Source organism: Zingiber officinale, chromosome 1A, assembly GCF_018446385.1.
Source record: "Zingiber officinale cultivar Zhangliang chromosome 1A, Zo_v1.1, whole genome shotgun sequence".
Taxonomy (NCBI): domain Eukaryota; kingdom Viridiplantae; phylum Streptophyta; class Magnoliopsida; order Zingiberales; family Zingiberaceae; genus Zingiber; species Zingiber officinale.
In genome coordinates, this window is record NC_055987.1 from 193,706,107 (window position 1) to 193,725,564 (window position 19,458).

Sequence of the window (19,458 nt, forward strand, 5' to 3'; positions counted from 1 at the left end):
AATTTTCACTTGAAGTTGATGTAGATGAATTTCTTTAAGTACTTGATGTTGGTGTTACTAGTGGATTAGTAGGATCCTATCTTATTTGATCCACCCTTGGTTGCTCCACATTTTCTTCTTCAAAGTATGAGAAAAAGTTGCAATATTCATTTTGGGATTTCCAATTACATTCTCATTCTTCATCAAATATGACATCTAAGCTGATGATTATCTTTCCAATATCTGGATTGTATAGCTTATATCCTTTTGAGTTAGTATTACAACCAATAAAAATGAACTTCTTACTTTTATCATCTAATTTGTTTCTTGCTTCATTAGACACATAAACGTGCGTTATACTCCCAAAAAGTCTTAAATGAGAAATCTCAGACTTTCTTTCACTCTATGCTTCTTGTGGTGTCTTGCCCCCATACACTCCTTGTTAGTGATTGGTTGGATAAGTATACTGCACATGCAACCGCTTCTACCCAAAATTCCTTTGGTAGCTTCTTGCTTTTGAGAATGCTCCTTGTCATGTCAAGGATGGTTTAATTTTTCTTTCTACCACTCTATTTTGTTGAGGGGATCTTGGAACTATCAAGGGTGGTCATATTCCATTGGCTTCACAAAAATCTTAAAATTTCTTTGAGGTAAATTCTCCTCCTCGATCAGAAATCATAGCTTTGATCTCGAGACCGCTCTCTTTTTCTATAGTAACTTTAAATTTTTTGAATATGTCGAAGACCTCCGATTTTTGTTTCAAGAAATATATCCAAAATTTTCAAGAAAAGTCATCTATGAAAAGAATGAAATAATTACTCTTACCAAGTAAACTTGGTTTTATTGGACCGCAAACATCTATATGTATAAGTTCAAGCGGCTTTTGGGCTTTTGAACTTGACTCCTTTGAAAAATCTCTTCTAAATTGCTTCCTAAGTAGACATGCTTCACAGAATTGGTTAGGATATTTGATGCAAGGTAGCCCTTTCACCATCTCCTTCTTTGAAAGTATTCTAGTCCTTTGAAATTGAGATGCCCAAATCGAAGATGTCATAACCAAGTGGTGTCTTTATAACAAGCTTTGAGACAATTGACAACATCATTTTGAATATTAAGCAAAAATATTCTATTTCTTGACATAGACACCTTAGCAATTAAGCAACCAATATCATCTTTCAATATAAACATATTATCTTTTAGATGAATATTATACCCTTTTTTCAAAAGTTATCATAAGCTCAAAATGTTGCTCTTCATATTTGTCACAAAGAAAACATTCAAAATATATTTATGTTTTTCATTCTTCAAATTGATGAGAATGTTACCTTTACCTTTCACATCGATCTTTGATTCATCTCTGAATGATACATTACTGCTAACTGATTCATCAAGCTCTACGAGCATGCTTCTTTTTCCACACATATGATTGTTTGCACCAGTGTTGAGATACCACATTGTATCTTTGCCTCTTTCATTATCTTTACTAGCGATCGTGCACACGCATTGCATGAGCTAAGCCCCTTACTGTGTGAGGCAATGCGGGGAGAGATATGACCGAAGAAGAATTGGCCTATAGAAAATAGATTTAATTTTTTAGTATTACCCCTAATTTTTTTTTTTTTTAGTGGAGCAAGACTTAAATATTTTTATAATTTTATATATCTCTAAGGGTACTTATAAAAAATTGAGGTAGGTCAACTGCCCAACCAAACTATACGTGGCTCCGCCTCTAGTTGCGTACGTAATATAATACATGAACACGTGTGAATAACAGACTCTCATTCATAAAAAATCAATTTAATTCTTTATATCATATATTAAATTGATAAGAACAAATACTACACTTAATTTTAGCCAAAAGACTACCCATAAATTGGATAAGAGTGCGCTAGACCTATGCAATAGTGCAATACTAGGGTGACGCTTGAGAATCCCAACAACAAGCTGCTATAACAAACTTCCCCTTATAAAAAATTAATTTAATATCATATTTGATCTTAGCCAAAAAGCTGAGAAAAGTATGTTTTCTAATATCGCCAACCCAAGGTATTTATAGAAGGTTATTTGTTCGCAGTATTGTCAATTCTAAAATGTGGGACTAAAGAGAACTCTAGTTTTTAAATTGATTAATGAAAAAAAATCCTAATAATACACCGTAGCTGAGTCTTGAACTCTAGATCACTGACTGATATGTTTGTGAAAATTACTAATAAACCTTAAAATTATTTTTTGTGTGAAAAGAAAAAAGGACATTAACGTAATTTCATTTTGGGCTTAACCAAAATTAGTTAGTAAAGGGGACAGATTCTTAATAAAATAGTAAGATACGCTAGTAGTAAGGTACCATCTTCGTGCCCTCTTCCACATCCTCTTGTTGAATTTTCTCCTCTTTCTTTATTATTGTTGAAAATTGATCCTTGCTCATTAGCACGACCTTGTCTATATCCATGACCTCTTCCACGTTGACTTCTATTGTTACTGAAGCTTTCATCTTTTTTTGTCGGTTGAAGAGTCATCTTTAAGAGTTATTGAGAAATTTCTTCATTTATCTTCTTCTTTTTTTCATGGGCTTATAATGAACCAAGAGTTGATCTATTGTCATGGTTTATGAATTCTTGGTCTCTTCGATAATGGTTGTAATATTATCAAATTTTGAATCCAATAATGATCGAAGATTTTTTTTAGTGATATTTACTTCTTCTAACTTCTCACAATTTCTCTTTAGTTGATTAAAAATTATAGAGATTCTAGAAAAATAATCAGATACCAAATCAAATTAACATTTTAATATTTGAAGTCGTACCATTTTTACTCTTTTTTTCTTAATATGAGACTTAGAGGGTGTTTGGCTGAGCTTATAAGCTCTCTAAAAGAGTTTATAAGCTATTTTGGAGTTTATAAGTTTTTCAAATTTGTTTAGTAAAATTTTTTTTAAACAGCTTATAAGCTGTCAAAATAAACTGTTTTGGAGCTTATAAGTTGTTTTTAAAAAAGTATGGAAGACCCTACTTTTTAAAAAATAGATCTTATTTTAATAATTTTTTTCTCTAAAATATCCTTATATAATTTTATAAATCCTCATCTTATCCTCTATAGCTTTTTATAAGCCTAATATCTTTTTATCTCCGTCGACTTCTCTTCCAACGCCGTGTCATCTTCTTCGCAAACGCCTCTTTCTAATTTTCTCTCCTCCGGTACAAAAATTCGCTCAAAACCCTCTATTAATAAAAGCCTCAAAACCCTCTATTAAGTATTAATAATATTATACCCTTTTTGGTAATTTTATTATTATAATACCAAACGCATCAATACCTTTAAGTTGATTTAATAAGTTTATCCAAACACTTTAACAACTTATTTTTAAAATAAGACCTAACAACTTATAAACTCCTAAAACAACTTATAATCTGTACGAGCGTATAAACTATTTTTAATAAGTTTTGTCAAACACTCTCTTAGAAGTTTTCCTATACTTGTTTGGCCGAATTGAAGTAGCACTTGAGATTTTCTTAAAATCATCCTTATTTAAAGTTTGATAAATGAGGAAGAGAGTCTTCTCTTTCTTTCTTAAATCTATCTGACTATATTTTTTAATCAGAGATAACGTCGAGTCATCACACGGCTCATCGTAATCTTTATCCATAATCCAAATCATTCTCTCATTCTTATCAATAATTATTACCTCATCTATTCTATTTCTATCCATAATATTCTATCACTATTTTTTAACTTTATCTTTATCACTATCAAAAATAAATTTAATTTTCAACAAAGCGCAATGAGACGTACGATTGGTGTCTTTTAATTGGGTGGATTCATAGAAAACGTTTGGATAACGATTTCCCCCTCTCATGACTCAGAAGGTGCCTTATTCCTCATATTTCGTTGGCCATATTTCAGTAGTTGTCAAAATTGCAAAATAAATTAATTCTGATTGCGTGATTAATTAGTCAACTGAAATAATACAAGTAAGGTATTAAAATTTAAAGAAATATAACTATTTTTTCATAAATTTTAATTATCTTGATTTTTATGAAAGCTTATTAATTTTTGTAAAGAAAACCAATCAACTTCAGAGTATTTTATTCTAATAATTAAATAATTATCTTATTTTATCTATTTCGATAACATGTGGCAAAAGATGATTCGTTCGCTCTCAACGTCCCCGTCAATCCGTCCCTAGGTTAACATAGAGAGTTTCGACCCTAAAAATTCATATGATAATATCACATATCTTAACTATCATACCGCCTCGAGGGGACTTTATTTTGATAGCATGTTATTTATCAGTGACGGTTTATTGATTTTTCTTATTTTATTAAAAGGTAATAAAGTTTAGTAAATAGTCTAATTCTGCTCCAAAATATCAGATTAATTAAGGAAATTATTGAATGATTAGTGAGCTCTGAAGAAATTTCTGTAATTTAATTTAATTAATGACTGTGCATCTCACACTGTACGGAATAACCCGGGCGGGCTCCTCGTGATCGACCTTTCTCTTCCGTCTCGGTAACCTCCGATCGATTTGCGGCCATGGCCAGCTTCGGATTCCTACGTCACGTGATCGTTTCGAGGAATCTCCGTCTACTCACTCTGCCTTTGCTTCAATCCTCAACAACTCGACGCTTCTCTTCGACCGCCGTTCCGGCCCAACCCCAACTGGAGGCGAGTTGACCCCCTCCCATCTTTGGAACTTTGAAACCCTAACGTGTTTCCCTTTTTCAATTTTGAAATTGGGGTATTTTGTGGTATAGGAGCTAGTTGAAACTGTATATGATATTTGGATTGAGTTAATCAGTTAGTTTTTGCGCATTGATCGCGAATCTAACTATGCCGGCCCATGTTTTTCCCTTTAAAGCTGGTATTTTGTTTCGCGCTACCTTTTTTTTTCTGTATCATTGAGCTAAAATGACTTATTTGGGAAGATTTTATCTAAATTTTCGCTGGTTGATATGTTGGTGCAGAGCGTTGGGTTCATTGGACTCGGAAATATGGGGTTCCACATGGCAAGCAATCTCATAAATGCTGGATATAAAGTCACCACATATGACATGTAAACTATCTATGTTATATTTTTTCCCCCCATTTAACTGTCTTAGCTTGGCACTTGTATGTTCTGTTGAAGTGAGGATGTGCACTCTCATTAATCTACAAGTGTGGTGGCACATTATGGTTGTACGTTAAGATGCGATTAATCATTTTGTGATGGAATTAGCTCCAACCAAATTCAATATTTATTGGCATACAAGGTCTTCTTGGAGTTAAACCACATAGTTATATAATGACTTCTAATATCTAGTCTTAGTGGCATCAACATGACTCATCGTGTTAATTCTTTTATATTTTGAATTTTCTACATGTGCATTCTACTGGATCTCTGTTAATGGCTATATCAATTTTTTTTTTCTTTGTGTGTTTGTGTGTGTGTAATAGTTATTAAACACAATCGCTGATTCATATGATGCTAAAAAATATCTTATTGCATGTTTTGTTCATCAATTATAACTTTCTAATCATGATATTTTAGTTTAGTGCAATGTACAAAAGCTGAGACTTTGGATAATTTTTAGTAATTCTGCTGCAATGAAGAAGTTCTCTGACAAAGGAATCTGTACAAAAGAAACAGCTGGTGAAATTGCAGAGTCTAGCGATGTTGTAATCACAATGCTTCCTTCCTCCGCCAATGTGAGTAATTTATGTTTCCATTTACAATCTAATTTCTGGCTTTATTATTTAACTAGTTTAGCCCTTGTGTTTGCATTATTTCATAGTCAGTTCTCTGGACCTTCAATACTTTATGCCTATCAGATGCCATTTATGCTTCCACTGAGATTTTGTTATGGCCTCTAGAATGTTTACAGGAATATTACATACAGAAGCACCAGTTTATTTTTGTTTAAAAATCATCTGTCACTATTTTAATTTCCATTCTCGTTGAATCTTGGATGGCTTTCCACATACAGGTCTATTTCTAAAAGTTCACTTATGTTTCTGGATGGGAGCATTGCTGATAACATATTTCTAATGAATCTCAACCTTTTCATATAACAGAAGATTTTGCTGGTTTAATACATTATAAGAATGTTGAATGTTTCCTGATTTCGACTCTTTCCTGCTTAATTATGTACATTTCGGTACATTTTTTGGATCTTTAGAATTTGGCTCATGACAAAGTTCTTTCAACAACTGAGAACACAAGCATGATAGTAACTGAAATTCTTTCCAAGAAGAAGCATACAAGTATGTTTGTAATTTGTGTAGTTTATGTCACTTGGGATTTGCAATGCAAGATGTCCCAGGAACCTTATTTAAATAATTCATCTTTCTTTTTATTGTTCACCTGCTAATTCTATCATTGCGGGATTATGCCACAGGTCTTGGATGTTTATACTGGTCAAAATGGATTGCTAAGTTCTGGAAGTCATTTGAGACCTTGGCTATTTATAGATTCTTCTACAATAGATCCACAGACATCCCGTGTGCTTTCTAATAAAATCTCAAAATACCCTCTCAAAGAAAAGAAAGGTTTTTATCCAGTACAATTACTTGATTTCCTTTGTAGACTTCATTCGAGTTTTATTTTAGTGTGCAGAAAGTCATCTAGTTCACGTGCATTTGTCTTAGCTGTTCTGATAATGTATTGCTTCCATGTTTACAGTAGACTATAAGGCTGAAACATAGGGTAAACTTTTCCAATATTAAATTTTTACCATTACTGATCAATGGAATGCTATTATATCCTCTTTTCCTTTTAGTCATTTGAATTATTGATCTTTACCAGAAGAAAAAAGGAAAAACAAGGTTTGAACACTCTGATCTAACCTTTATGTTTGTTGTTCTCTTTCTTTTGGGACGGGCCTTATTGCCCATTTGCATGAGCATATTATGTGCTAGACTCTAGAGTTGGGATAGTAATTACACTTGCATTCTAACTGATTAGTCTCTACAGTATGATTTTTTATTGAATTAAATAAATTGAGCGAGGCAAATTATTATTTCCTTCATTAAGTAAAAGTCTTCTAGTTGTTAAGCAATAGCATAATCCCGATCTGTTATTCCTCATGTTTGCTTATTTAATGCGGTCCAGAGAATTTTCAACATTAATTCACTCTAGTTGTTAATCTTCTATCCAATTTCTTATTTTAATCTCTTTTTCTTCTTCTATGCTCAACCATTGATGCCCTTTGATTTCAGGGTATGTAGAAAATCCCATTATGCTGGATGCTCCTGTCTCTGGAGGTGTTCTTGCTGCTGAAGCAGGGACACTTACTTTCATGGTACCAAAATGCATGATTCACGTGTTTCATTAACTATTCAGAAGTCAAACTATATCCTCCTAAAGATGTTAAATACTTGAATGTATTTTTTCTTGTTGGAACACTTTTTTTCTTTCACTTCCGTTTTCTTAGTTTCTACAGTTACAGGAAAAAATATGAAAATGTTTCTTCTACCATTTTGAAAATTCCTCAAACTAATCCTTGATGGTTTTCTTCCTGTGGTGACATTGCTATTCATGGATGATAAACTTCAGATTGTGTGTGTTGTAATGCAGGTTGGTGGTATGGAAGAGGCTTATATAGCAGCAAAGCCACTATTTTCTTCTATGGGTAAAAATACAATTTATTGTGGTGGAAATGGCAATGGTGTTGTAAGCTTGCTTCTCTTCTTATACTCTTCTTGTGAGGTCTTTCTTCTGTCTGTCAGTTCAGTTGGGACAGAGTGAAACAATCATATTTCTCATGCAAGCAATATCTTGATAATCAGCTTTTAAGCAATAGCTTGAGAATCAGCTTTTCAGCATGCTCCTTTAGACCCAGATGTGGGCCCTCTTAGATAACATGCAGGAGTGAGGTAAAGCCCATTCCATCCAAAACAGATTAGCCACTTAGGAGGATGGAACAGCTTCACATGAGCCTTGAAGAATCTCCATGCTCTCTCATGTGGGACTGTAGGGTGGAGTACTTATTGTTCAACACTACCAATTAAAGCGTGATTGCTCATGAGGCTTACCCTCAGATAGTGTTGAAGGATGAGTGCCCCCACCTTACTGTCCTATGTGAGAAAGGATGACATCCTTTGAGGGTTTATATGAAGAGTTCCTCTTCTAAGTGACCAGTCATTCATGATATATTAGAGTTTGCTCCATTTCAAAATCATATACAAGCGGTGCACACCCTTAGTTGGGTGTGACCTGTGAATATGTCTAAGCACGAACGCCCTATGACCATATGCTGTGTTTAAGTGCAAATGCCTCACTCAGTTCCATGTGCGAGAACGCTGGGATTTTTTGTGGGCTTACATGAAGGAGTGCAAATTTTTAATCATTTTAAGATGGATTTTCCAAATAACCCATTACATCTTTTCAATATAGGTTCAAAGTGATATGTTTGTCTTTATTCTCCCATCAGTTGGTTGCTCCATTTTTAATGTTGGTTGTTCCATTTTTAATGTGTAAAACTGATCAAATCCTTTTATAGCTCAGCATACCCATCTAGTTTCCTATTTTGAATCTCTAACTGCTGCAGGAGTTTATCTTTATTTCTATCAACGATGTCTTCCTATAATTTGTTTCACATATACCTGGTATGATTTATTTGTCTCTAGGCAGCAAAACTATGTAATAACTTGGCCATGGCTGTTAGTATGCTTGGGATCTCAGAGGCACTTGCTCTTGGTCAAAATCTAGGAATCCCAGCTAGTACACTGACAAAAGTTTTCAACTCTTCAAGTGCTCGCTGTTGGAGTAGGTATTTCTACTTATCTCATAACTTTCACCTGTATATTTATACATAAAACCTACAAATGAAATTTAAGTTTTTGTCGCCTACATTCTGTTGGTCTAATTATGTACTTCACAGTTTATGGCAAAACAATTGGAACTAAACCTGGTATCAGCCACTATACAATTATATTGTGCTTGGTTTATGTGAATGGAATTGAATTGAAATAGAATATTTATTATTAGGTAGTGGAAACAGTAGGAACAAAATAGTAATCTTGTATTGTTTGATTCATAAAAACGTAGTATAATTTCATTGTAGCTGAATAACTATTCCTGTGTTTGGCATAAGTTCCTAAAGAAATTGAACAATGTCATCTAATTCTGTCTAACTTGGCAGTGATAGTTACAACCCAGTTCCTGGAGTGATGAAAGGGGTGCCTTCAGCGAGGAATTATGATGGTGGATTTACATCCAAACTAATGGTACATTTCTGCTACCTCAGCACTTTGCCAAAGTACTTGCTCATTGTCATACTAGTTTCTAGAAGTCCATGCCTAAACTGCAGGCAAACCTTTAGGATCAGCTAAAAGCGAACAGCATAATCTTATACAGAAGCTTCAGTGTTAATTTAAGTATATCTTTTTTGATATGAAAAATTGAAAGACTGGCTGTATCGTATTTTATCTCAAAGGAAATTTGGAGTTGGTTTTAAAAAGCCCCCCTGTTCCCTTCTGCTTCCCCAAAAGCAAATTGTTTCTATACGTTTTATTGTTCAATGCCATGCACCTGTAAACAAAGAAAAAATAAAAAAAAAACGGCACTGCTCTTTCTGCTGATCACCTCACTTGGCAACCCTGATATTGCAGGCTAAAGACTTGAGTCTGGCCATGTCAGCTGCAGCCGAGGTTGGATTTAAGTGCCCAATAACCTCTGAAGCGCATAGCATGTAAGTTTTCATCGGCAAGAAGTTTTACAGTTTTGTACATTTGCATTTAGCTATATACATCACTTGTCAAAGTCTTGCGTTAACAGTTATAGAAAAATGTGCGAGGAAGGCTTTGTACTTAAGGACTTCTCCTGCGTCTTCCGCCATTACTACTCGGGCAAGGATGAGGATTAGATTAAGCGGTGCAGGGAAGATTTCTGTACCAAAATGTCGAATATGTATGCGATAACTGGAGTTTATGTGAACTTGCATTTTTTATGCTTTCTAAGGAATAAAAACATTCGATATCAGTGTTTTTTTTAGGAGACGTTACTCCAATCCATTAATCCCTATCTGAATTTATTTGTAAATAATGTGCTAGTGGTTGACAAAATTGCAGCATAAAATTGTAGTATACATATAAAAGTATTTTATTGTCTGTCAATTATCAGAAATATACAAAACATGCCCACTTTTTTTTGCCTTTTGTTCCTTTCCCCACCTTTTTTTCAGGTTGTGCTGGAAAGTTTACAGGAGGCAAGCGTGAGATCAAGGTGTACTGGAACGCAAAGATTCGGTATGCATTTAGTAGCAACAAACATACATACTCTAATCAATAACATTTATCTCTGTGAACAACATCTCTGTCTTCCTCATGTCGGCGACAACACATGGTCTCCTCATTCCATTGTCTGCCCTGACTAAAAGCAAAAAGTCAATGCGACTTTCAGGCTAATTCCTCAATTATTAAAGCGAAGGTGAGTTTCTGATTCATTTTAGCATTAAGACAGACTTCTTGGTCACTGTTGTAGCAAACCAGTGCAGTGAGATACACATCTCTACTGTACAGCATCATAAAAGAAGAGAAAAAGTGGCCAAGAAAAAGGATTTAGTTCATCCATCTCAATTATGCTCTGTCTCCTTCAAGGTGGCATTAAAACTTCATTTAACATCTCATTCTTATTAGTTACAGAGAATTTTTTTCAATGTATTTTATAAATATTCGTTTATTAATTATTTAGATTGATTTATTCGTTTTGGCGTATAAAGACGTCGCCTGGCGCCAGCGATTTCATCCGTGCGGTGGCGATGGACGAATCGTGGCGAGCACCGATCGGATCCGTGATCCCCCGGCGGCGCTCCACCGAGGAGACGCGGGGACCGCGGAGCCGCTGGGCTGACTACGGCAGCGCCGCCGCGCTTGGTCCAGACGATTTCCGCGACGTCTTCGGCGGGCCGCCGCGGACGGTCCTCCTGTGCCGATTCTCCGGTGAGCTCCACGGGTCTGGAGATCCCAAGCCCGGAAGCTTCTACGGCGAAATCGTGCGTCCGACGAACCGGCAGAGGCGGATCCCTCGAGGGGTGGCAGATGGGCGAGGGATGGTGAAGACAGAGGAGGGATTCTACGACGACATATTTGGGAACGAGAGCATTGGCGGTCAGAGGTCGAAATCGAAGTCGTCGTCGTCATCAGTGCTTAGCTCGGAGGACGCCATGCTCTCTTCCTTCGCTTCTAAGCTCAGGTACTCAAGCTCTTGGTCTCTAACTACCATTGCAATTTGCAATGCCATATCTGGAGAAAGGGCTTTCTGACCTAAATTTCCAGCTATCATCAAAGTTTCCATACTATATAAAATTGATTTTAAAGTCTGGAATTGCTTCGCATTGCGTTGGTGTTGAGAATTTCTGTGTACTGCAACTTATGCTAAAGTATATTCCTGCTCCATCCTAAAATGCTATATCATCAAAAACACTAAAAGTAGGATGCTTAACAAATAAAGATTGCATTTGTTAGGTTTTAGCAATGAAGGCGTGCATCGCGCCTTTGTTTCTTTGCTGGAAAAGTGAGACTCATGCGATAAGCCTCATCATGAACAGAATTAAAGCTTTGTCATCATATATTTAATTCACTTTGCAGATGAATGCCATCATATGTTTCCACGCTTACAGTGGTTTTGTTTCCAGTGTCTTGATCCAAAGGACTAATGCTTTGTTGCATCTACTAAAGTTTCATTTGCACATTTAATTATTATTGTTTTCCTTCTTTCAAATTGTCATTTTGTTCAAGCAGTTGAAAGTTGTTTGATGTATGCTTTAATTGATGCCATTCAAAGTTCAAACTATGTTTACTGTTCAGGCCAATCGCAATCCCTTCAAAAGGTTATGGGTCTTCTCCATCAACCACTGCAAGAGATGGATGGAGCATCGATTCATACCCAACAGATTCCTACTTGTTGGAGTGCAAAGACTCCAAGAACGAAGGCCACAGTTCTAACGAACTACTTCGACAAAAATCTCATCTTGGATTCTCCTGCTGCTTCTCACCGCCGGAGACGATCAGCCTAGAAGCCAGCTTCCGCAAGAACCACGATGAGCCAGCGGGGTCTTACAACTCCGATGATTCCCCAATCTCGTCGGTAATATCTTCTGCATCTCTTGCTCCCATGCTGTCAAAAGCAGGCTCAGGAGTGGAGGATGTGATACTGGAACTGAAAAGGGACAGGCAAAGAGTTGGAAGCTCCTCCTACAAGATCGAAGCCGACCACCATGACCAGGGAGATAGAGAAGGATCTGATGCCATAGATGAAGCGATTGCGTGGGCCAAGCAGAAGTTTCGGAATCATCAGGAAAAAATTAATTCTATGAATCAGATGAAAGAGGATCCAGTTAGCATTTGCTGAAGAAGACTGGAGCTTCAGGGTATTCCTCTCTGTTTGGTAGAAATATACTTTTAAGAGAGAATCACAAGCAAACAGCCACAGCAGTGCATGATTCTCTTCGTTTATGTTGTTGTATGCATCAAAGCCTCGTTTATGCCTTGTGTCTAGTACTAGTGTTTCGTTGTGTTTGTCGCGTCCATTGATTTGATTCCCTTTCCTTGTTGGAAGGTTTATTTAATTCAGTTTTAGCGAAAGCTAGTGATTAAGAGTCAACGATGTCGATAACTCATTTTGAACAAAAATGTTTGGTGTTAATTATGTCCCAGATAGCCAAACTAAAACAGGATGATTTTATAATCATACCTGGACAACTCAACATCCTCAAGATGATTTTAAAAGGAAAAATTAACAATTTTGTATTGATTATATGCAAAAATTTAGCGACTCTCCTCTCCTCTCCTCTCCTTTCCTTGCTGCAAGTAAACATAACTAACAATGGTATGCCCAATAAGATCTTAGCGAAATTTACAATCAGAAATTTTAATCCTAATTGTCTGACAGCAATAAAGATTATTAAACATTTTCTTTTGACAAAAGAATCCAAATCAACATGTAAAAATTATGAGTCTACGGATATTTTTGTCATTTAAAAATTTCCTATGGACAGATGTAAAATTAATGGGAGGACACACACTTCACAATATCTTGAGTTTGAATTTTATTTATTCAAATTTTCTATGCACAAAGAATTCGTAACCAAAGATGAGGCAATATAAACAAACAATATTGGCAGCAAGTCTTAACTACAGGATCGTCTAATCAAGGTAGATACAATAATCTGGTATATACTCAGCAAGAATTTGGGGAAAAAAGTAAAATTCATGAAGGTTTACAATCAGAATCTGAGTGACACAAAATTTTGAGAATCTTTCAACACTGCTGAGAAACTTTAATCTTTTCAAAAAATTAAACTTCCAGGTTTTTATATTTCAATCCTCTAGTCAAAACTTTTGCATGGAACACCAAAATGTTTAGTTTCTTGCTGCTCCTTCTGATGAAATTCGACTTTTTTTTTTATAATAGTTTTCCAGGTTTTACAATCAAATGATGGTTCCTTCTTTGTATGAAGAGTTGATACTAATTCAGCAGCCTCAAGATGTGGGTGGTTGTTAGACTTTCAAGAACCTTCTCTTGGTGGAAGCATAGCTACCTGTTCTTCAAAATCTTGTGATCTTTCTTGAGCAACGAAATCATTGACAATGGGATTTACTTGGGATGCCTCTTTCTTTAACTTGCTGTTGTTGTATGCTATGACACCTGCAATAGCTGTAAACAACACATGCTTAAAGCAAAACATATTGATAAGAACTTCTCATAAAGATAATATAGACAGTCTACTGGGCTCTAAAGAATGAGAAAAGAAGTTTACCACGTACCTAGACCATAACCGATTAGGTTGATGGCAGTTAACTTTGAATCTGAAAACAGCAAAGCAGAAAGCAAAACTACAACCCAGTCCCTGACAACTCCAGCTACACGGATTGTCAGCGCACTTGTACGAGAAATCACGAGGAAAACGGACAGATTAAGTGCAAATGTACAGAGACAATTGAGGGCCAATGTAATCACTGGGAAGTTCCATGGTTCACTTGAATCCATCTTTGATTTCTCCAAGAAAATCCAAGGAACAAAAAGGCACAAAGCACTGTGACAACCATTCAAACATCTATAGTCAGAATGGTTTTATAATCCTTATAGTTAGGAGGCACAGAAGAAAACTACCTGCAGGGACTGACATAGTACATCATTGATATGGGATTCAGTCGAACACCCTTTTTCTTCACAAATATTTCCATGAAGATTAGTCTGGAAGCCTCACCAACCACACCACCCATCTGGTAAACTACTCCAACCCAGCTGATGCTTATCTCCCCATATGAAGCCACAACTACGCCAATGCTGATCACAGACATGATCGTGAACATTTTGCAACTCATTGCTTCAAGACCTGCTGCTGCCCCAAGAAAAAATACAGCAACAGGCACTGCAAAACTCAAGAGAACCTTTATTGATACATATTACAAAATAAAATCAAATAATTGAAAAGCAAACCACAATAAGGTGAAAGAATAATTCTTACTGGTAGCTTTCAGCATTTGGGCAAATGCAACTGATATATAGAGATAGGCACTATTTCCCAACCAAAGAGTCATTGCAAACATGGCACCAATTGGTATGACTGATGTGATATATCTGATGATTCACATGAAGCATGTCCGAAATGTGAGATCAAATACAGGTAGCAACTAGAAAAAACAATCATATAGTCTATAATCATGCAAGTCCATGACAGGGAAATTTTCAACAGTTAGATACAAAATAGGAGAAAAATATTTTCAATGGATAAAGGTTCAGATTTCCTTCATAAGGTCAATATTTTAAAATTGTCATAATTCAACAAGACTCTCAATGGAAATGTTCGAAGCTAATAGACTCCAATCCTAAAATGGCAAGACCTTTATTATCTATTAGAGATTGATAAAACCTGGAGTTATTACAGGGAATATTTTGTTGCTTTTTTTTTAAAAAAAAAAACAAAAGTGTATTAAACTACCATAATTTCAAAATCTTCAGCACTCGGCAGAATAAAAATGCCAAAGTAAACACCTGAAAAGTAATCTTAGGTACTAAAATGAACTTCCAATGCAAATAATATAGCTTCTTAAAAAATTGAATATTTCCAATATGCTGGCTAAAACAGTGGTGCTGATAACACATACATTCACCTGTTCTTCTATCGAACATGCATCAGCAGTCTATCTATCTCCAGCAAAATCCACCATTGTTAGAGTCTGGTGCTTACCCATGCTAGGCAGTATGGTCAGTCAAATTTGATTTCTCCTCTAAGCATGTTAACTATTTTTAGCCAAAGTTTATATTATCAGCAACAATTTCCATCATTATTTTGAGTTTAACATGCACATAATCTATTCTCCTTTTTTTTTTTTTTTGATCAGTTGCTTTCTCTTATTTGTCTGGTCAGTTATTTTCCCTTATTTTATTATATAATGGAACAAACACCAAAATATTCGCAAATAGTAATATATTTTTTTGCTTTTAATCATGCATCAATATTAGCATTCTCCATCATTATATTACATTAAATTTGCTTTACTTGTTTTAACTACCAACACTGTTATTCTTAGTTATTACTGAAAAGATGGTGCTACAGAACTGTCTAGATTTAGCTGAAAGTCAGGGACATCTAGATATTATGACGTTTTTTACACGTCGCATGGAATTAAAGCATGCTATTATAGGAAATTAAACTCAAAAGGGCATTGTAGTGCAACATACTGAAAGAGAATGCTACCCTGAAACCAAGAAAATTTGAAGATGCAATAGCATTCATCTCCAACAGGGCATGTGTATCATTAGAAATAGCAGCAATATTTAATGCGATGATTACTACTTTATTTTCTCATTAAGTAGAATAACTCACATGTCTGAAGTCATCCCCCCTTCAATCTTTATAATCTGCAAACAACTAAACATCTTGAAATTTCTAACTGTATCGAATGATTGGTAATTATTGATGGTTTAATCTTCACTACCAGAAATAAAGCGTAAGAAAACAAAATATAATAGTTTATAAAAGAAGTACCTTGAAAACTTTGGTGAGCAAAAAGCACAATACTGAAGAGAACAACATGTGCAGGAAGGTTAATGCAACAGGATATGGGAAGTTGATCTCTTTGGAAGATAAAACCCACTGCACAAATAATGAAGCATATTAGCCGTACAAAAGTAAGTTATTGCTAATACCTAGGTTTGTAACCATCCCTAAATCATAATAACAAAATTAATCATCAAAGGAAGCAATCCATGAGTTACAATGATCAACTCAGCTTTTGAATATTGTTCTTTAAAGGCATGTTTCTTATGATGAAATAAGGCGACAGAAAAAAAAAAAATCCAATAGCACTTTCCCTCTTTTTTCTTTGGTGGAAAAAATTGGAGGAAGGAAAAACTCAAAAGGTCTTTGTAGTTCTCTATATTGCTTTTACAGATTTGGACAAAAAGCTCACTTTCACATGCAATACATCTAAATCCGAACTTAAAATTTTATTTATTTTTATTTCAACCCTGTTTTTGATTTATGTTTTTTTTATTTTGACAAATAAAGTTTTGAAATTTAAATTTTCCACCCTCTGTTCTTCCCTCCAAAGAAACGGTTAGACAAAAAAAAAATACTTTGCAACCTTTTTCTTTTTAATTTTCTCATTAGTTGTTTCCTTCCCTTGTAGGAAAGGAGCATAAAGCTAAAATATCCATTCAAAATAGAAAATGATGGATGGAAATTAGTTATCAGTAAGAGAATTGTATCTCCCACTCACTAATAATGCTAGATAAGTTTATGTGGTGGTAGTGAGACATCCTTAGTAACACCTACAACGTCTTTCACTTTGATTAATCATTCATATATATACCATGTATCAATGCTCATTTTCATAGAACTAGTCCAGTCAAAGCAACATCCAGAGATGATATAAATTGTACCTCATGTCCACTGGAGATACAAACTAACTTAAAACATCTTCAAGATGATTAATTTCAGATTTCACTTGTGTTCTTTGAAACATCTTTGTTCGATCATGCCTATGCCATTCTTAGAAAATCTATGCTGGCAAATGAATATTTGAGGAAAACTTTACAATGTTAATTCAAAGTTTAGCCCATGTCCTCACAAAAGAATTAGCCATATGGTAGGAGGACACCCTCTTAGTATATGGCACCATCAGTAACAGCACTTGGCCATGTGGCATTATGGGCATCAAACATGTTAGCTTCAACAATATGGAATATCTCATTTTCGCTTTCTATCAGGATTATGAGAGTATTACTGAATCCAGTATCTGATAGTTTAGTATTGTCAAATCTAATTTTATGGCAAATTCAAGCTATGGGTCTAAGTACACAATCTTCAAATGATAACTTCTCATTTTAGATGCATTACTCGATGCACATATCTAAAAATGTCATCTCTAGAGTTCCAGTCCACCATCAGATCTGCTGAGCAAGTTGTCCAGAGGGCGACAGTCGCCACGGTTAAAGTTCAAATGATGAAATATTGTGATTGCCTCCTTGTATTATCCTATCTTCATGAGTATAGCTAAGCTTTTCAGTGAAGAGAGCACCATTGACATGCCCTGTGTTATTGTTTCGTAAATTTTTATCAGATCTAATTTCTTATTTGTAAAGTTGACAGAACCAGAATCAGGCAAATAGAATGGAATGGTCAGTTACATTTTAAATAAGAGACCCAAATTTGGCATACTTACGAAGAACAAGGACGATCTAGCTTAGCATAAATTTTCACTTCAAGTCCAAGTTACTTTCATATTACAACTAGGTCATTTTCTCCTCATTCAGAATGTTAGTTCGCTCAATTATGCCTAAATTAATGATTGAAGATGGAGCTTATAATAAGAATCCATATCCGAACCGTACACCAAGATCTAATATTTTTATATTACCACACATTCATCAGAGTAGAACAAAAACAAAGTAGAAAACTACAGTCGGTGATAAACTAAAATCTAGATCTCCGGCATCAACTGACTTTTGTCTATTACCGGGCAATAAAAACGTCATCAAGCAGCGACCTTGGCGTTACCATACGAATTTACTGTGGAGATCTCCCATTTACACCCTAAAGTGATTCTAGGTTCGAAGATCGCATGGCACAATAGCGAAGCTCCAAGATTCCGACGCCGAAAATCAAGGACACTGCTTTCCACCCAGGAAACCAAACTTCTATCTCAAAATTATCCAGTAAGGATGCAGGGATCCGGAATCTGACCTTATTGAAGAAGATCTGGCCGCTGGACAAGGCAATGTAGAGGAGAATGTAAGCATAGGTGATGCCGCCTTCGCCGCATCTCCGGATCCAGTCCACCGCCTTATCTCCGCCGAACCGGAGGTGGCGGCCGGATCTAGCCATCTCGCCGCCTCTCACCAACTAGCAAGAGAGAGAGATGGGGAGAGGGGGGACGCCTCCTTCCAGCGCGGTGCTGACAACTGCATTGACCGACGCTGAACGCACTGTGGCTTGATAGATGGCTACGACTTGAATCGCGAAACCATTACGTGGCGGAAATAGATGTGGTGACGAGCAGGTTTGTGACTTTTATCGTGGCTTAGATCGTTCTCGTGAACGAAATCCATAACCCGCGTGGTTAATATCTCAGCTTCGCGTAGTGATTTATTTAAAAATAAATAAATATCGATTAAAAAAAGATAATTTATTAAATGAAACATCTAAATTTCTGAATTGACACGAATACTGCTTTAGTATTTATTGAAGGGTCATTTGTTAAATGGCACATCTAAATATCTGAATTGACTAAAGACGAATACTGCTTTAGTATTTATCGAAGGGTCCATCTTTTTTTAATGTACTTTCCATTTTATCATCTTGATAAATTTAACATTTTCTATTTTTTTCTATTATTTTTTTCTTTCCTATGCATGTAATTTTTTTATTTTTTTTCCCTTTTCTCTCTTCTCTTTCTTCCATTTTTTCATATTATACATAACCTATGAATAATATTTTATAAGATTTAATTAATTTTTTATAACATTTTAATACATTTGAATAATTGAAATAAATAATGGATAACATATTTGAACTCATTTCAATCCCATAAATTCACAGGAACTGAAATGGATATAATCTAAAATATCTAAGTTCAGTGAATTTTGACTAAAACTCACTGATAAACCTAGAGAACTCTGATCACACCCATTTTAGTTCTTATAGATTTTTTTAAGTTACAAAGAATTCAAATATACTATCCATTATTTATTTTGGCTTTAAAAGGTGTTAAAATATAATAAGAAAAAATAACAAAAAATCTTCACGTTGGGCCTAATATGTATCATATCAGGCTTAACGTGGGTCTGATATGGAATGATATCAGACTCACATTGGGACTGATTCTATATCAGGCCCAACGTGGAGAATTTTGACGATTATTCCTTATTATATTTTAACACCACTTAAAAGTCAAAATAAACAATAGATAGTATATTTGAATTTTTTATAATCTCATAAATCCACATAAACTAAAATAGATACAATTTGAAATCTCTAGATCCATTAGTGAGTT

General features: G+C 35.2%; 3 protein-coding genes and 1 pseudogene across 6 annotated transcripts; 2 read left to right on the forward strand and 2 right to left on the reverse strand.

Moving 5' to 3' along the window:
- Nucleotides 1-1,857: 1,857 nt before the first annotated feature.
- On the reverse strand, nt 1,858-2,001 carry LOC122039247 (annotated as a pseudogene).
- Nucleotides 2,002-4,417: 2,416 nt separating this feature from the next.
- On the forward strand, nt 4,418-9,949 carry LOC122039001 (probable 3-hydroxyisobutyrate dehydrogenase, mitochondrial). Of its 2 annotated transcripts, XM_042599007.1 has the most exons (11): nt 4,510-4,644; nt 4,734-4,840; nt 4,944-5,032; nt 5,550-5,664; nt 6,354-6,504; nt 7,174-7,256; nt 7,532-7,627; nt 8,584-8,726; nt 9,099-9,183; nt 9,568-9,647; nt 9,734-9,949. In XM_042599007.1, the coding sequence occupies exons 2-11, from the start codon at nt 4,820-4,822 to the stop codon at nt 9,819-9,821; spliced, it is 951 nt and encodes a 316-aa protein (XP_042454941.1). In that variant the 5' UTR covers nt 4,510-4,644; nt 4,734-4,819; the 3' UTR covers nt 9,822-9,949. The 2 variants fall into 2 exon arrangements, with proteins under 2 accessions (XP_042454940.1, XP_042454941.1); XM_042599006.1 differs by lacking the exon at nt 4,734-4,840 and having other exon boundaries at nt 4,418-4,644.
- Nucleotides 9,950-10,209: 260 nt separating this feature from the next.
- Nucleotides 10,210-12,601, forward strand: LOC122039002. 3 transcript variants are annotated; one of them, XM_042599010.1, is made up of 4 exons: nt 10,210-10,384; nt 10,477-10,554; nt 10,677-11,149; nt 11,764-12,601. In XM_042599010.1, the coding sequence occupies exons 3-4, from the start codon at nt 10,716-10,718 to the stop codon at nt 12,305-12,307; spliced, it is 978 nt and encodes a 325-aa protein (XP_042454944.1). In that variant the 5' UTR covers nt 10,210-10,384; nt 10,477-10,554; nt 10,677-10,715; the 3' UTR covers nt 12,308-12,601. The 3 variants fall into 3 exon arrangements, with proteins under 3 accessions (XP_042454944.1, XP_042454942.1, XP_042454943.1); XM_042599008.1 differs by having other exon boundaries at nt 10,210-10,554; nt 10,649-11,149; XM_042599009.1 differs by lacking the exon at nt 10,477-10,554.
- A 438-nt stretch (nt 12,602-13,039) lies between these two features.
- LOC122039000 (probable sugar phosphate/phosphate translocator At3g14410) lies at nt 13,040-18,381 on the reverse strand. Its single transcript, XM_042599005.1, has 7 exons — nt 18,150-18,381; nt 15,951-16,058; nt 15,789-15,823; nt 14,427-14,539; nt 14,069-14,330; nt 13,723-13,991; nt 13,040-13,612 (listed from the first exon to the last, which is right to left on the reverse strand). The coding sequence occupies exons 1-7, from the start codon at nt 18,288-18,290 to the stop codon at nt 13,464-13,466; spliced, it is 1,077 nt and encodes a 358-aa protein (XP_042454939.1). The 5' UTR covers nt 18,291-18,381; the 3' UTR covers nt 13,040-13,463.
- Between the last annotated feature and the right edge of the window lie 1,077 nt (nt 18,382-19,458).

What these genes read in the sequence shown, in the direction of transcription:
- LOC122039001 (XM_042599006.1), top strand. Translation starts at nt 4,513, where the DNA reads ATGGCCAGCTTCGGATTCCTACGTCACGTGATCGTTTCGAGGAATCTC. An exon ending in CCCTCTCAAAGAAAAGAAAG is followed by an intron (nt 6,505 to 7,173) that starts GTTTTTATCCAG and finishes CTTTGATTTCAG; the next exon opens with GGTATGTAGAAAATCCCATT. An exon ending in CAGGGACACTTACTTTCATG is followed by an intron (nt 7,257 to 7,531) that starts GTACCAAAATGC and finishes GTTGTAATGCAG; the next exon opens with GTTGGTGGTATGGAAGAGGC.
- LOC122039002 (XM_042599008.1), top strand. Translation starts at nt 10,716, where the DNA reads ATGGACGAATCGTGGCGAGCACCGATCGGATCCGTGATCCCCCGGCGG. An exon ending in TCCTTCGCTTCTAAGCTCAG is followed by an intron (nt 11,150 to 11,763) that starts GTACTCAAGCTC and finishes TTTACTGTTCAG; the next exon opens with GCCAATCGCAATCCCTTCAA.
- LOC122039000 (XM_042599005.1), bottom strand. Translation starts at nt 18,290, where the DNA reads ATGGCTAGATCCGGCCGCCACCTCCGGTTCGGCGGAGATAAGGCGGTG. An exon ending in GGGGGGATGACTTCAGACAT is followed by an intron (nt 14,540 to 15,788) that starts GTGAGTTATTCT and finishes GTGAATCATCAG; the next exon opens with ATATATCACATCAGTCATAC. An exon ending in CCTAATCGGTTATGGTCTAG is followed by an intron (nt 13,613 to 13,722) that starts GTACGTGGTAAA and finishes TGTTGTTTACAG; the next exon opens with CTATTGCAGGTGTCATAGCA.